General features: G+C 44.4%; 1 protein-coding gene across 2 annotated transcripts in view; it reads right to left on the bottom strand.

Moving 5' to 3' along the window:
• The window catches only part of LOC144155046 (lon protease homolog 2, peroxisomal-like), a 47,361-nt gene that overhangs the window by 11,112 nt on the left and 18,836 nt on the right, over window positions 1-17,413 (bottom strand). For both annotated transcript variants that reach the window (XM_077686262.1, XM_077686261.1), the window contains exons 7-17: window positions 16,571-16,622; window positions 14,672-14,793; window positions 13,975-14,160; window positions 11,400-11,547; window positions 9,874-9,953; window positions 9,193-9,289; window positions 8,349-8,484; window positions 7,426-7,646; window positions 6,088-6,300; window positions 2,470-2,673; window positions 2,135-2,245 (exon numbers count right to left, since the gene is read on the bottom strand). In XM_077686262.1, the coding sequence (XP_077542388.1) occupies window positions 2,135-2,245; window positions 2,470-2,673; window positions 6,088-6,300; window positions 7,426-7,646; window positions 8,349-8,484; window positions 9,193-9,289; window positions 9,874-9,953; window positions 11,400-11,547; window positions 13,975-14,160; window positions 14,672-14,793; window positions 16,571-16,622 (1,570 nt within the window). The remainder of the gene's footprint in view (window positions 1-2,134; window positions 2,246-2,469; window positions 2,674-6,087; window positions 6,301-7,425; window positions 7,647-8,348; window positions 8,485-9,192; window positions 9,290-9,873; window positions 9,954-11,399; window positions 11,548-13,974; window positions 14,161-14,671; window positions 14,794-16,570; window positions 16,623-17,413) is intronic.

The raw sequence follows: 17,413 nt of genomic DNA, 5'->3' as shown, positions 1-17,413 counted from the left end.
TTGGTCAACTGTAACCAAAGCCCCTGCTAAGGCGCTGCCATGTCGCCTATTATTTTATACAGTTGAATCCTGCAACAAAAGAATTCACATGATACACAGGAAAATTTGTTGTCATGAAAACTTCACTGCCATGAATTTTGAAAACAAATAAAGTGTTGGAAAAATGTGCAAGTCATACTTTGCAGTAAATCAATCCCTGCAGGCAGTTTGTTCTCCTTTGACAACACCACCATTAAGTGATCAGTAGCCCTTTCACTTGCTCGTCTTAACGTGTGCTCCCCATGCGAGTTTCTTACATTAAATTTTTCCCGATGGCTTGACTCCAAAGACCAATATCTTGCTTTAAATACATATTTTTAAACCCAAATCCATCTCAACTTTGAAACATAGATAAGTATGACACTGGGATACCAATAATGTACCAACAGTGAGGCAACAAAAGGACAAAGCCTTGGTGGCACTGTGAAAATCATGGCAAACTGGCAACACTGCAACCATGAGAGCTCTGAATTACAGTGCAATGGTAAAATATTTAGAATAACTAGCATGGGCACAGAATCGCATGCACATGAAAAGCGGGGCTTGTAGTTTTTCTTTTCTTTTTTTTATTTCTCCCAGCCGTGGAAACTGGGCCTTGCATTTTTTGTTCTTTTCAGCCCCAAAATCAGGTGCACGTTAGAATCAGGGGTTTGTAAAAACTAGAGCCACTGAAGCGTAGCTTATTTAGTGGCTCTAGCAAAAACTCGGGTAAAGACTAAGTACTGCTATTCAGGCAACTTTCACGGAACTAGTAGTGCATGCAACTAGTACACGCAACTTTCAAGGCTAATAACCTTGTAGCCTGGGTGCTGTTATTTTTAAACAAAACAACAAACATTAGCTATTGCACAGCACTGTGTTGGCGACACAATCATTAGAACTGCACAGGATTCCCTTTCGCAATCCCCCTTTTCTGCCTCACTTTTCGGAACAAGTTCAACAACTCTGAGCTCTAGTAAACTCATTCACAGACATGTCAGTAAATCTGGATGTAACCTTACAAAAGTACAGCCACTCTTGCATACATCAATAAAAAAAATGCAGTATAAAATATATGACCTTCATATAGACGAAGCAAATTCCTTAGAGAATGTGAACTGTAAAAGCTAAATTTATCGCCACGCTACTGCCGCTGAAGGCCACCTAATGTGAAAGAAGTTCTAATTAGCCCGTTATATTCTTTAGCATTTTCTTTGAATGCTTAAGTTAGGCGCCAGAAAAATTTCAACTCGTCGTGCATGTTTACAGGGTGTCCCCCTGTGATGCACGACGAGGACAACACATGAATGCAACAGATCAAGTGCCTGGCTGAATCCATTTTATAGTGACATTTTAGTTTTACACTTCATCCAGCCAAGTGAGGCATATTACTTCATAATGATAATATACTATCCCCCTTGATGCTTTTCCGAATATATATATATTTTTTTTACTAAAACGACATTTTTAATGCATTTTTGAAGCCCTTTTTTAAGTATCCCTAAAAAGTTACCTCCTGTTCAAATCTCAATTTTTCTTCTATTGAATACCAGCCAAATTAAGTCACTGACACAACACTAACAGACCATATTCAATAAATCTATAAAGGAGCCCATGGCATAATCCACAACATACTCCATGGTGTAATGGACAGCTCATCAAGGGGCAGAGACCATCAGTCTCCATGAGCTGACTGTCCCAAAATCAGTTTGTACTTTCACTGACTGTACTCTGAGTGAGCTAGTGAACAAGCTGCACTGAGCCATAAGGTAGCAACGTCACAGGTCAACCAACCACTGCCAATATACGAGTTGGCATTATTGCCCACAATCTAAGGAAAATGCCCCAAGTACAAACAGGTTTCCCAGGCCACTTTGCAAGCAAAGTCAGAATAAAGCTGCATTTGTTTGGATTACTTGAATATTTAGACATCAGTGCAGCTCCCCTTCAGTCTGGAATGTAAACACGTAGAAGACAGAAGGCAGCTGTGACTGTCTCGACATGTACTAGATTGTAATGCAGCCCGGTCTGCTAGAGATGGCTCCGAGCAGCGGCAATGCTACAAGCAGGGGCCCGCCCTGCAGGCAAGCCAGAGGGCTCTGCGCGTGCTCATCACCTTGACGGCTTCCGGCACCTCTTGCAGGTCCTTCTTGTTCCTCCTTGGCAAGATGACTTTGCGCATGCCAGCACGGTGCGCAGCCAGCACTTTGTCCTTGATGCCGCCAACCTGGAAAATCGCACGTCCAATGGCCTATTGCACCCACATCCTTGAGCTCAACATTCTTTCAGAGACCTGCAAGTCAAGGTCCGCCCAGATGATTCAAAGACAGCTACAGTCAACTATGGAAACAAACCCTCTTTCCCTCTTCTTCTTGCATGCACTTGCGCTTTTGTACACACACCCATGCACCCACACACAGGGGAAAGTAAGGGAGCAGCAGAGGGCCATACCGGCAGGACCAGGCCCTGGAGAGTAATTTCGCCTGTCATGGCCACGTCGGGCAGGACTGTGCGGCCCGTGAAGAGAGACACAAGAACGGTGACGATGGTGATGCCCGCAGACGGCCCGTCCTTGCCCACAGCCCCGGCGGGAAAATGAATGTGCACGTCCGTGCCCTCCATCAGGTCGGTGCCCCTCTGCACTGCCAGGTGGAACTGCATCCAGGGGAAGGACACAGACCCACACCCCACTTGCTCAGTACAGTGTGTTCTTAGTACAGTCCGTGTTCCTTAACTCTTTCGTTAAAACACCTATTCAAATTTATCACCAGTAATTGATGCTTTATATAGCCAATTTCCACATATTTTAGTTCTTTCTTGTGCACCTAATGTGCCCCAGTGGTTAGTCTAGGCACTGCACTTTTAGAATCAGTTTAAATTTCCCTGCTCTGGCGACTATGAAATTTTTTACGGCATTTTTTGCGAGCTGAGATGTGTGTGTTTTTGTGAAAGGGGGCATGGCTGCTGCGCTTGACACAAAAAGCGCACCACTCATGGACACTGCTCTCCCTCTGGGCGTTCGCTCACGAGGCGGGCATTGATCGCAGCATGCGAATGTGACTGTGTGCATACACACGCATATGTGTATGCACATCTTTCTTTCCTTGTTTTTTTCCCTCCTGCACCCCTTTCCCCCTACAAAGAGCCATCCTACAAAAACAAAGACTTTTCATTCATTCATTCATTCATTCGTGGTTATGCTGCATTACCATCAAACTTTCTTGATCAAAAGGTTCCCAGCAAGTCAAATACCAAATAATGTTGTCATCTTTATCCGACAGCGTTGAGAGCTGATCATTACCTCAAAGGGACACCAGCTGTTCACTAGTGAGCTTTGGTTTGGAGAAAGGGTAGTTTTATTCTGTCAAAGCTTACTCCTGAAGGTCCCTCCCATGTCTAACAAGTGGATATGGCATTTTCAGCCAGTTTCCAGCAGTTTCAGTTTCGTTTTTGCATTAAAAAATTCATATTTGGCGCAACTATGCAGTTGCCCCCTAACTTCAAGCCGATTTGCTATGGTGTCTTTGTCACCCACTACTCTTCCTCGAAAAAGGCTTGCCACTCGTGATTTCATTTCACCCACGCCTTACAGTTTATGACAGTTGAAAGATAACACCAAGTCATTGGATATCAGTTCAGACAAGGAGAGCACAAGGAGAGCTTCATGGTGAAAGCTTGCTGGGCACGATTCTAGCCCATCACACCTTATTCCTGCAAGCAGGGCTACCACAGCGAGTCACAAGAGGATATAAACTGCACGTGAAAGTTCTGACATATACGCCAACAAGCATCCAGCACTGAGTTTGGTTTTCATAGTCATTGACAAGGTGTTTATACGTCACGTGGGGACTAATCGGAGCCTCTAATGTCAAACCGCCAGATTTCTTCCAAAGAACCATCCAAAATATCACATTTTGAAATGGAGGTTGGGCTTCACCACGAGGCACAGGCAGCACGCGTACTAACATCTTTTTATGTCTGACAAATTGTTCCGCGCAACTCAATTTTTTTGTAGGACGGGTTTTTGAAATGTGTACCTAGAAAATGTATATCCTAAATTTTTTCTACTGCTGATGGTTTGTTATACACAACTTCTCTTTTTTTTTATTTAATTTTCTTCGGCGTCTCAACAAAAATTTCGAATCTGATCACTTTTTTTTCAAACGTTATTTATGAAAAAATTATTAAATCTGGTGTTGTTGGAAAGGGCGTTGAATTTTCTGCATTTTATGTCACTGCAATATGTGCTTAACGAATATGTTTAGCACAAAAAAAATGTTTTCTTAGACCCCTGAAAATCAGTCAATTTCCTATGGTAACGAAAGAGTTAACCCAGCCCTGGCTGCAAATGACACCTTGTCAGGTGCAAGTTGGTTCCTTTTATTGATGCACATGTTAGTCTTGAAGCCATTCTGCCTTCAGTGGAACGAGACAAAATCGACTATCAGCTACAAAAGACCAAATGTGGGGCCAAAAGTTGCTTTGCCTGAGCTTCAACAGAAGAGTTCACAGGAATCCAATGCTTGATCTACGCTTCCCTCAGGCGGACGAAAGCAACCATGCCTGGGAACACTTTGATTGACACTTAACCGAGCCAGTAACATATCGATGCATGCATAAGTGACACGAGTCAAAACGGCATGAAATAATAACAAAAAAGCAGATTTCTTTATACAAGAAATTTTTAGCAATAAGCAATAATTGCAACAATTTAGCAAATATAAGCAAGAAGAATCAACTTTTTATAAAGCAACAATTTAGAAGAAATAAGTAAGAAATGGGCCAACATTGCGAGGGCAATAGGTTTGACTACTAAAATGTAATTTTTTCAAAAAAAAAAAAAAAAAAAAACACGCCATGGGCATTGTTCAAAAAAACACTTTTGGCTGCCCAAGTCAATGCACCCAGAACATAGAGCCTGCTCTTTCAATGTGGAGTACACACGTGGAATGACCATGGAATACACATGCACGTGAAATTTGAGCAAAAAGCTCACGACCTTGCCAGGATTTGGTGACTGGCTGATGCGAGGACTGCTTCAAAAAGACCCAGAAGCGACAACATGCAGTACCAAATCTGCTGACATGTTACACCAGATGCTCTACTGCCAAAAATACGACAACTTAAAATGTGGAAGCGCTTTTAGGAAAGGGCGGTAATCAGGACGGTCTTGCTTTCGGGCAATGTCATATCCACAGTCAAGGAAGAGGAAAGAAGGAGGGGAGGCATGAAAAGTCTCCTGATAGTGCTAGTGGCAATATCAAGTACGAAACCAATTTAAAAGGTTTCCCCATCTTCAAAACCTTACAGGACATAGGACAGGACTTCAAACAAATCTTGGCCTCAAGTCGAGTCTTTTGCGCCATGTATAATATTCCTTAACTTGCCCAGTTTTCAGTTTAGCATCTTGCAACTCTTTCCTTACAACACCTGCAACTCCCGCCCCGCACCAGCTTTACATTTTTACAAGCTGAAAAGCTAGATGCAAACTAGCGAAACAGACACACGTGCGAACCCATGCACAGAATTAAAAACTGTAAACAACAGTTGCGTAACGCTCCCCGTACTAAAAAACACCATCAACAAAAATCTGCTACTTTCTTGTCTTGTTCTTTGTTTCCAGGTTTTCTTTACATACTTCAACATAGCCTGGCACAATGTACCCATAAGAGCAACGCCGGTCAAGTTAAGTCTGTTGCTCACACTGTGAATTCGTAACAAGTAGCCCTACAGGTGTGGGCATCCCCACAATTCACCTCAGTGGGAAGGAACATGGAAGTAACAAATAGTATCTAGATAGTGAGAAGATGAGGTATGTAAATGTGCGTCATTTTTGATTTACACATTTTTAAATACTTAAGTATCAACAAATTTTGTAAAAATTATTTTAAATATCTTTAAATATTACTGGAATAGCACAGCCAACGTATGCTCCCATTTCAAATACCTGTAAAGCATTGAGCAACTGCCTCCACAAAGCTTCCACGGGAGAAGCCCCCTTCCCCCACCCCTTGTGGATGCCTGCAACTGCTTTGGGTGGTAGCACAGAGTGTGCTGCCCAAGACCCACCTTGTCAGCGTGAATGCGCAGCCAGTTGAGTGCCAACTTGGCCGACTCCTTCATGACGTCTCCCAGCTGGCCAGTGAGGACGAGCTGGCCATCGCCCTCCATGCGCGACGCTTCCACAAACATGATTTCCCCGCCAGCCACGGTCCAGGCCAGTCCCACTGCCACGCCCGGCTGCAACAGGCGCGAATCCATGTCCTGGTCGTACTGCGGTGGCTGCAAGGAAGAAAGCACCCCCTCTCAGCCAGACGCCAGGGAGCTGTGGACCGGCGCAGTGCCATGGATATCGCGAGTGAAATCTCACACACGTGTCAAATTTATCTGAAAGAGCTCCAGGCTATGACAGGCAGCAAGGCTATGACAGGATAAATGAAGCAAAAACATTTCTATTACTCGCAGCTGGACAATAAACAAAGCAAACCGAAAGCGTAGGGATCGTGGTAGCTTAAGTAAACACCGTACTCCACAGTGGCCTCAAAATGCAGGGGGCAGCCCCTGCAAGCCTTACAATGATGAAACCTCAGAGGGTGTGGGAGTGTCCTGTTGGGCACTTGTTCAGGCATCTGCCACTGATGAAAGGGGAACATCAGACACGACACCGTTCCAGCAAGGCTTCCCACGCCTTTGACTGCACTCCACCCTCAATGGACCTTGCACATTCACCATCTTGCAGAAGCTTCCAATGTTATTGGGGTGCCCCTGCTCTCTTGAATCCAGAATGAAACGATGTGTATGTAGCACATGACACTGGGGGCTTCTTTTCCGAAGCGTGGGCGATAGAAGAACGTGCCGCATAAGCACACCCTCAGTTGCCCTGTGCCGGAAGGGACTGAATTGTTTTAACACGCAACCGGTTTAGATGGTAACGCTGCTGCCACACATGCCGCACTACTTTGCCTCATCTGCTTCTTTCCGCGTTACCATGGTGATGATTTCAGCTGACATCATTGCCGTGTTTCCCTTTTTATTGCCTGGTGCAACAAAATGTTTACTTTTCATGCAGCAGGGTGCAACTCTTAAAAGAGACCAACAATGAGAGTGAAGAATACCACAATCAATATCTTCCTCTTCAAAATAATGCACATAAGCATGTAACCAAGGAATCATGGATCAACTCCATTCTCAAAAGAACCAGAATGAACATAAAATATAACAGCAGGTGATGGAGAACACGTACCCCTCCAACTGAGTTACAACGGTGTTTCACTCCACCGCCCACTCATCCGCCACAGCCTCTTGTGAGGATCACAACTTTGAATTGCCTCCATACTGACTGTGACCTCTGTACTGACTGCAGGGCTCACACAGCAACTCTATCTCCAGGCACTAATAATAGCTTACTCCGAGGATGTCTTCCACTGCCATCTCGTCAATGACGATGGGCAGCGAAGGAGGATGAGTGACGGCCACTGCGACTGCATTCTGCACGGACGGCAGGTTCTGCTGAAGAGCCGTGGGGCAGAGGGCCTCATTTTCGACAACCCTGACAGCCACTGCCCGGCAGAGAGCTCCGATCTTGCGCTCCAGCGTCCGCACTCCAGCCTCTCTCGTGTACTTGACAACTGCAGTTCCACGCAAATATCAAGACCCCCCTCCCGAAGGATCCCAGAAAACAAACAGGGGTCAACACTTGGTTACCAGCATTTAAAAAAAATTGACCAATAGCCAGGGCACTTTGATTTCAAGCATGGTTTTAACACTGCTACATTTCTCTTGGTCTCGCACTAAGCAGCTGTGCTCCCCTTTTGCAAAGCCAAAACTTGGTCCCCACAACAAAAAGCCTGGTATGCCAGGCAGCTGTTGGAATAGATTTCACTGTCATGATCTTATTTCCCGAAAGCAGCATTTAACCGAAGGACTGGGACACTGGCTTTTTTAGACCAGCATTCAACTGCCTACCAGCACAGACTGCCCCCCACACAGATCAAGCATGTTTTCTTAGGCCATTACCTAAACTAAAATAAATAAAGTAATCATCAAATGATTCCTTGTACATGACACTTTTGGCAGACCATTCCAAAGCTTCCCATGTTCAGCACGTTCTTTATCAGAAGTTTGCCTTTCAGGCTGAGCCCCATTTTCTAACCATATTTCTGGTGATGGCACTTTTAAACTAGGAATCAAAGTCAGTCTCATCTTTATAAGCATCACTTGTGGTGCAAATACAGAAGATATCAAGTTTTAACCAAAAAGGATAGACCCCACACACCCAACAAAAAGAAGGAGCTGCCTGTCAATGTGAATGGGAGAAAGTAGAAGCGTACCAAGTTTCCTCACTGCGTCTGTGGTCACCTGCATCATGTCATTGGTAATGCCATGTTCCTTGAGTTGCTTGGGAATCAGGTGATTTCTGGCAATGTGTTCCTTCTCTTCGTGGGTGTAGCCAGGCACAGGAATTACCTGCCCAGACATAAAAACAATTACGAGCGGCAATGTCACTCAACTTCCCCAACAAAAACCCCAAACAAGCACTGCTGTTTCCCATAATGTACACAGCACTAGCAAGCAACAGCACCAATAAAAAGACATGAAGAAGAAACCACCTAGGAAATGATAAGAACAAGTTGACATGGACAAAGTCAAGATATAAGCAGGGTTAGCCACAAGTTGACATGGACAAAGTCTTTACATATAAGCAGGGTTAGCCACAAAAAACTTGTTATCATTCCAGAACGAATCAAATATAAATTCATGTTTCATTAGTTGTGAGGTTACAAGCATGGTGCCATGCATTTCCCCAGGCACGCATTACACCTCGCTTAGTTTCACCTCAGCACCCTGACAGGTCTTCACTCAAGGCAGAAATATTCTGCTTCAAGATCAAGTCACCCGTAATCTACATTTAAAACAGGCTCATTCTTTTTCTTCCCATGACAGGAGTAAAGAATAAAATAATCTACAGTTTATTACTCAATACCTTCCCTCAAGCCCCGTGCCGTAACCCTCTGATTGCTACAAAACCTCCAGGACAAAAAAAAAGACATACATTTGGATTACCTACAGCTGCTTCTGGTAAAGCAGTTTTGTTCAAAAATACATTAGGGAAAAAAAAAAAAAAAAAGACTGCAGAACTTAAGACTGAACAGTGGAGGTGAAGGACCGACTTGCCTCCATCCTGTCCAGCAGGGCAGCCGGGATTGTGGACACTGTGTTGGCTGTGGCAATGAACAGGACGTTCGAAAGATCATACGGGATGTTCAAGTAGCTGAAAGATTTAGATAAGGAAAGCAAGGGGCAGCCACAAGAGCAAAATGCAACAATTCGCCCTGCTACGAGAGGAAACAAGCTGCACTAACTCTGAAAGCCCTTACAGTTACTTCCTATATAAATATTCTAATTTATAGCAAAAGCTATTCAAGCAAAAACTATTCTCCTCTTTTCATAAAAATGTTTAGGCAAGCTCTGCCCCACCCCGTTTCACTGTTCACAATTTGCGATGTGACAAATCATCGTGCGGAAAAGTCCATGGGGAAATTATACTAGTTATTCCTTCACTGGTATTTCCAGCATTAGTAAACAACGATATTCACATTACTGTAATCTATCAATCGAGGCAACTTGTTTTTAAGATTTAGTGTTCCTTTAAGGAGATGTAAACACACCATCAGAGCTTGGCGGCCTAGAGCAAAGTTATCTGCAAGTAATGTTGTAACACGATCCTAGTTCCTGATAATGTGGCACAACTGCACGTAGGTTAGATGACATGAAGCTTTAATTAAATTACCGACGTTCCCCCGAAAAAAAGAAAGAAAGAAAAGAAAAAAAGACAAAAAAAAGAGAAAAGGATACTGGTCAATAAAAGCACAGTTCTGTTCCGGATCCAAGACTTCCAGTAAGGCAGCAGCGGGGTCTCCATGGATGCCTGGTGTCTGGAGAGAAACGCGGCAATTTGGAATGCGAAAACTAAGCAACCAAGTTCCATGATGCAAAAGACAATTTGCCAATTTGGAAAGGAAGTGAAGCCGGCAATTTTCAGGAGCCAATGATTTTTGCCTTTTTAAATGCTAAGCTCAAAACAACTCAGATGTCTACATCAATAATTTAAAGAGACAATAAAGTAAGTATGAACATTTTCTGATTACTAATCAGCTGAACATGTAGAGCGTGCAAGCCATCTTATAAGTTTTTTTCAGACAATCCCCATGCACTCTTTTATGAGAAAGGGGTGCTCAAAAGTGCCGTTCCTTTCACACCCATCTCCTCTTCGATTTTGTGACATAGACTATGACAATACACTGGCATGAACACATGGGGGAGAACCTTTAGTCTACATGCACTGCTTATCAACAGACAAAGAGCCAATATTAACCATTCACTGGGCAAAAGTAAAAATGTTTTTATACTGTGATCGCATCAAGCTACATTGCTAACTGGTGTGACACCGTTGTGGTTGTTCGCGAGGTAGTAGTAGTAAAGTCCTTTATTGGGAAGGGACGGCCAGTTGGCCAGAGGGGGGAAATGGGAATAGCAGGGAGGGAGGAATAACCCTTATGAATCTTCAAGGGTCGTGAAGCAAGCTTCCAATTGAGGATCTACTTGTCCAGTTTGAGGTACCGAGTGGGTTGTAGGCCCCGGCTCACACTACTCGAGCCAGACAAGGGAAAAAGTGCCTAGCGCGGCAAGGAATTGGGGGTCATGGTATGGGGGATTAGCTGGTGAAGAACCATTTGGGAGTGCATTTTCGATAATATATCGATGGTCTGAGAATGCAGTGCAGTGCCAGATTAAATGGTTCAGGTACGCGATAGAAGTCGCTGAACAGTGCGGACAACGTGGGGGTAGTGACGTCCCAGGGTGAATCCATTTGTATATTATGTGAGGAGTGACAGCAGCGTTCGCAAGTATTATTAATGAAAATTTCGGCTGGGAGTGGTAGGGAAGGGACGCCGTGTAGGTAGCCAAGCGGAGTGCTTGATGCTAGGCGGCATCGGCGCGCGTGGCGAGCGTGGTCCAGCTGCAGGCGAAAGGAGGTGGGCGAGACAGCAGCAGGGGATTGGTCATCCAGCGGTGACTGCTTTGGATGCCTGCATTGTCATCTATACTCTAGACTTTATGAATAAGCTAAGGATATATAGCTACACTTCCTCTGAATGGTGAAATAAAGGGCTGCGTGAGTTCAGGTGCACAATGAAGCCACAAATGGGAGTGTGACAAATTTCGTCCAGTGTCCTTTTATGACAACTAACAGCCACCTGATAAATGACAAACACATTGATAGTCCGCCAGTCAACCACTAGTCAACCACACGCCCAAATTTCAAGGCGACCCAGATAAAACCGTGTGACTAAGGGTGGTCTTTCTGCTGCTTATCTTACCATTTTGTCAATCTCATCCAACAGAAACACTGGGTTTTTCACGCCAACAGTTCGCAGGCCTTGAATGATTCTGCCTGGCATTGATCCAATGTAGGTTCTTCGGTGGCCCCTGATGTCGGCTTGGTCGCTCACCCCGCCCAACGATATCCTGCAATAGAAATTCCCAACGTTCAATCCATACCTGCAATTACCAAATGCACAGAAAGAAGTGTGCAAGAAGGAAAAAAATCACAGCATAGCAATTCTGAGCCTATCTCAATACTAATTATAATAGGAACAGTAACATTATTTAAAGGGGCCATGAAGACAAAATAAAAGTTTGGCTCGTTCGAAAGATTGCCTCATTGGAATAACACTGACACTACTTTTAACGAAAACTTCACTGAAATAAGCTAGGCAATCAGCAAAAAAAAGAATGGCCATGCGACCCACTTGCTCATTTCCTGCACTAGAACCTATGACGTATTATGGGCAGCTGGCGACTGGCTGCGGCCGGCATAAGCAAACCAAGTTAGGCAGGGCTTATAAGCTAGCAGAGCGAGCTATTTGCGCTTAAATTTAGTGCATATTCCTTTTATAGCAGTAAGAATGGTGGGATGAAAAATGAGATTTATAAACACACATGTAAATATAGAAGCACTAGTGCGTACTGTGCGCACTATGCCGGTTATAGCTGCACAGCTATCCGGTGCATTGAGCTTACACTGGCCAACACGCATAAGGGACTATGCCTTATGCGACTCTGTTTGTCGAGCATACCCAATATTTCACGAAACAATTACTATCAACCGTAACAAAAATTAGCAAGGCACAAATCCAGTAACAAAAAAAAAAAAAAAAAAAAAAAAAAAACGAAGTGAGTGCAAGCAGCAGCCCTGAGCAGTATCGCAGTGCCACCTAGGAGGACTGACGACGAACAAGGCACTTCGCCGTTTGCTGGAGCCCTTTTCAGCATATACCAATGGTCGCTAAGTACCTGCCCTGTATGCGTCATCGCAGATGCCATGAAACACCCAATTCAGAGGGAGAATCAAAATTTTGGCTTAAATTGCTTAATTTCTCAGTGAATAAGGCATCGTTTGCTCCTGGACAAGCACTGGGGGCACTAAAAAACACCAAATCTTTTGAATAAAACAAACTTGTACTTTGTCTTCATAGGCAAAACATATGAACCAGGTGTCCTCATCTCAATACTAACAAGAACAGCAACAGTAGCATGCATGGATGAAGTGTCCTTTGTTTGTGCAGCATAAAGAACCCAAAATTTTTGACCCCTTTAGTTTCTTCTGAGCACCACCCTTACCCACGGAGCAAGAATATATAGGAGAGGAAACGCCCATTGCGGCCGGCACGATCGAGCGACCAGATAATGTCACAATGATAACTACAGCGATCTACGGAGCTCCACAGCTGCAGCGGTGAACAATTTAACAGTGGCACCTGGTTGAATGTATTAAAAGCAATACTGTTGTTTGCAGCATTCGCCACAAGGCGTGAATCGCTATGCGCTCGAGCTGCTGTGCGATGCGGGGACGGAACGCGCGTTTATCTCGGACGTAGTGCGCGCGCACGTGCACGCGTCATAAATTGGCCGGTGCACTCAACTTGCTTTGAGCGCATCGCACGTGAGATAAGGCCGTGCATTTACAGGTTTTAAATTTTTTGGCGTTTACAGGTTTGTATTTTGGGATTGCTGCTCGCACAAGATTGCTTACGCATTAAAGGAAAATGCCCCTTTGATTCGCTCGTACCAGCCGATTTAAATTTGACAGAAAATTAATCGCGAAGGCGGGCTCTTCAGCCAAGGGAAGCGCAGAAGAGCGCACACACTCTCGCTTCGGCCACTGAATGTTTCGGCGGCCCGGCGAAATGCCGACGCGATGCCGCGGCCGGGTTGGACTGGGCGGGCGCGAACAGAACGCTCACCGGCCGTGGCGATGACTGCGCACTTCCTTCGCTTGCCACCAGATGCCGGAAACTTGACGTTCGCCAAGTGCTTGTGACGTTATCAGGCTGCCCCAGGAAGCTGTTTCCCCTCCTATTTTATTCTTGCTCCGTGCCCTTACCTCAACAGCACCATTAGAACGTCTACGACCAGCAATGCTTCAGCTTTGGTTTGCTGTTTAATTTCAGAGGTTGCTGCACCGATAAATTTTTTTCATAAATACCAAATTCTGAAGTTCTGTCCTTTTTAATAATGAGAACTCACATGTTCATTTCCTCAGGACGTCATTTTTTAAAACAATGTTTCTGTTGTTGAGACCTTCCTATTGTTTAACAACCATGACTGTTTCCAACTTTCTTGAAAACCTTCATTCAGCCTCAGCGAGGTGACAAACAAACCTGTTCCTTGGCAAAGCCCATGTCTCCAAAGAGATTGCAAACCCTGGAGTCTAGAGTCTGGAGTATTAAAATGTTGCTAATGGAGCAGACAAATACAGCTGGTGAACCCTATAAAATCTGCACCGATGTAACAAGAAAGTGAAATGCCAACTTTCAGTGCCGCATACAGATAATAGCAAGTAAAAAGGTACAGGCGCATCCCTGGTGGCAAGCATAAGAAGGCGAGACGTGCCTGTAGAATTCTCGATTCAGGGAGCGAGCAATGGAGCGACCCACGCTGGTCTTCCCCACACCAGGAGGGCCCACAAAACACAAGATGGGGCCTTTCAGGGAACTCTTCAGTTTTCTTACAGCAAGGTACTCAAGGACCCGCTTTTTCAATTTCTCCATTCCGTAATGATCAGCGTCCAAGTCAGATCTGGAAAAAAAAAAAAGCCGATCATTTTTCTCCCAAGTAACCCCCCGGCCACTTTGTACGTAGAGAAGATGCATTAGGCTTACACAGATTTTATTCGATGCTGAAACCGGCCTAAGCGAAGAAATTCTTGGCTTTAAAGCTGTTCTACCACAGCTCGGGCGCAGCTTTCGGCTTTTTCAGGTATTCGGTGCAGCTTGGCACAGGAAGATGAGATTGTATCAAAATGGCATCACTGGCACAGCTGCCCCACACCTGGTTTAGTAAAGCACCAAATCTTTTGTATGTGAGTTTACAAGACAGCCCAAGATTTTAGTGCTACGCCTTACGACACGTGGCTTCACTTGAAGAAGCTGGCACACAGGGAAGAAACTGTACCTACAATGTTCACTTGGTTAAAAACCCCTGTTCAGCCCTTTTTTTGCAACCCCTGAACCCTCTGCATCATTTGAAAACTTCCAAGAGTGAAGAGATCAAAGCGCGCTCAGCAGAGCCAGCAGTTAGGGCGACGCACCTGGATTTGCTAAGATCAACCAGTTCTGATGAACAGTGTGACCAAGGCAGGTCTGTAAGCAGCTCTAAGTAGTTCCTCGTCATGGCGTGCTCAGGCATATGTGGTGGCATTTTCTTTAACCTCTGAAATACAGGCAAGTGACAAAGATGGCATTAATATATTGTGTGTGTGTGTGTATGTGTGTGTAGTATGTACAGTCTTTGTCAAAATTTTGTGGGTCAAGGGCGAATGCGCAGGCTGCAAAAAATTACTGTACAACCTTACATCCCGAGCGAGGCTGAAACTTTTTATGCAGGAAAGCTAGAGAAAACACCTTTCTTTCTTACTGCCTTAAAATATTTTTGTCACATTTACAGGTAAAGCCGATTTTTTGAATTTTTTGTGGTCGAGAAGGCTTAAGATTGGCCCACCAAATTTTGACAAAGGGTGTACATTCAAACCACATACTGATCTCGGTGCATACTATCGAACACAAAGTGAAACTAAAAGTCGCATTGCAACTGATGGTGAATGAGCCCTAAAAACAAACAAAAAAAAAAGAGGACAGTACAGGTGGCTACTTTAATAAGCCTTTGCGGTCTGTTGTCAGGCCCTGCCTGAAAACGCAACACGGCCGTAGTGGTCCGCTGTCAGGTTCTGCCCGACTTGGGTGTTCAAGGTGAAATTTCGCGCTTCCTCGCTGCGATGCGCATGCTTTCTTGTATGTATTACATGATGTGCCATCTCTTGAGGGATAAACAAACTTTGTTTGTTGAAGTTTACTCCTCTTTGTACTATGGTGCAGCGCAATGTACTATCGGCGTCAAATGAAATGCAAACACGAAAATATGAACCAGAACGTGCAAAATTGAAAAATACTGTTCGTAGAGTTCATATAATGGCATGCTATTGGTATATTTGGAAATCCACTTTTCCCGACTTTGTTTTTGTAACTAGGCCACGTGTCATTTTGGCTTGCATGGAAAGAAATCGCGCTATTTGTGCGTTCAGGTTCATATTTTCGTGTTCGCGTTTCATTTGACGCCGATAGTACAACACAGGCCTTTTGGATCCCAGACATTTTCACGTGCACGCTGTTCACTGAAAAACATGGCCGTTTTGTCATCGCGTGCGTTTTATGTTGTTGCATGACTTCACTGATGAAAAGAATATCGTGCCTCTATCAGATAGCGATGACAGTAACTCAACAGAAGTGAGTGATGAAGACATGAGTGCAGGTGACCGTGTGGATCATTACTGTGCGAGCTACGCTTTTTGAAGACAATGAAATGGTAGCGAAAGCTTTTTTTGTGGCTGCCAGAGGTTTCCATTGCCAATAGTCTTATTTTGAGGTGCACACAATTGCAGAACCACGGTGAAAAATCGCAGCGACACCTGCAGTACCGCCACAACCTCACCCAGCAGCTGGTGGGTGACATGAGGGCTCGAGCCAAAAAACGGGGCCCGTCTGCACGTATGGAGTGCAAGGAAAGGCAAGATGGGACGAGCCATATCATTTACAAGCTTCCGGGCCAAAGAAGGAAAAAGTGTGCTGTTTGTAGCCATAGAAAAACAAAAGGAAGCAGAAGGGAAACTGTGCTTTTCTGCAAAACCTGAAGTAACAACCCTGGCCTGCACCCAGCAGAATGCTTCGATCGGTTTCGCACGCTGCTCAAATATCGGTAAAGGAGTTGCAAGCAGAATGCAAGAGAAAAATAATTATCCCGTGAGTTTTTCTTGCACAGTTTGTGTTATTCTTCGCAGTGCATTGAACTGGCAAAATAGTTTCGGACCAGGCCAACCGCAAAGTGGGTAAAGGTTCCGGACCGCAAGGGCTTAAAAGTGACCCTCCCACGCCCCATGCAGCCGCATCACACTGGGCTCAGTAGAGGACAAACTGGGAGACATTTGACGGGTTACCTGCAATTCTTTTGTGGCCACTTTTCTCGCATGATCAGGCATCTCAGCTGCCCTGGATAGAACATAGTGATTTTGCCATCAAAACATGCACCCTTGCATTCTCAAAAGGCAATGTCTATGTGCAACCCATTTTGAAAATAACCCAATTTACACCACAACATTATTTAAAAATCTGATGAATTCAATGAATATTGCAGATATGTGGGGAGAATTCATTCCGATAAATTTGTTTTCTTTTTCTTTTCTCAGTAGAGAAAGAGGGAGGGGAGGTGAAATTCACTGCAACCATTTTCCCTCTCCACAACCTTTCACACGTTATCCACCAAACAGTAAGCTACGACTGCAACAGAAGTTCGCAACAATGTAATCAAACAATCTAACAAAAGAAGTTCATTGTACCCACAGTATGCCAAATAAGAAATTAATAAGACACTCACTGAACTCTAACAAAATCACTAAAAATATTGCGAAATAATACACTACTCATTACATTTTGCTCCCTACTAGGCATACCAGGCAAAAACCCTAAGAATAACTCAATCATGGCAATTTAAAGTGCAGATGTCGCACAGGCACTGTAGTAGAAAAGCAGCATCAGCATATGCAGGCTTCATGCAGCTGAGATAAATATTCCAAGATTTTAATTAGATGTGCCATCCCTACTTTTATGCCAAGACCACTCTTTGACTCCCCTAAGAGGTGGATACAAAGGAGAGAGGGGGTGAACATATGTCCCATTGAGGATTATAGCGAGCATCTTGTCCCATCACATTTGGAGAAATCACCCCTCCCCAAACAGATGTCTGAAGCCACTTCTGCATGGTACAAACAAACTTATTCTAT

The sequence above is a fragment of the Haemaphysalis longicornis genome, unplaced genomic scaffold (genome assembly GCF_048455015.1).
Source record: "Haemaphysalis longicornis isolate Haplotype H1 unplaced genomic scaffold, Haemaphysalis longicornis Haplotype H1 scaffold_1, whole genome shotgun sequence".
Lineage (NCBI taxonomy): Eukaryota > Metazoa > Arthropoda > Arachnida > Ixodida > Ixodidae > Haemaphysalis > Haemaphysalis longicornis.
The sequence above is the reverse complement of the archived record's forward strand: the minus strand, read 5'-3'. Positions and strand labels throughout refer to the sequence as shown.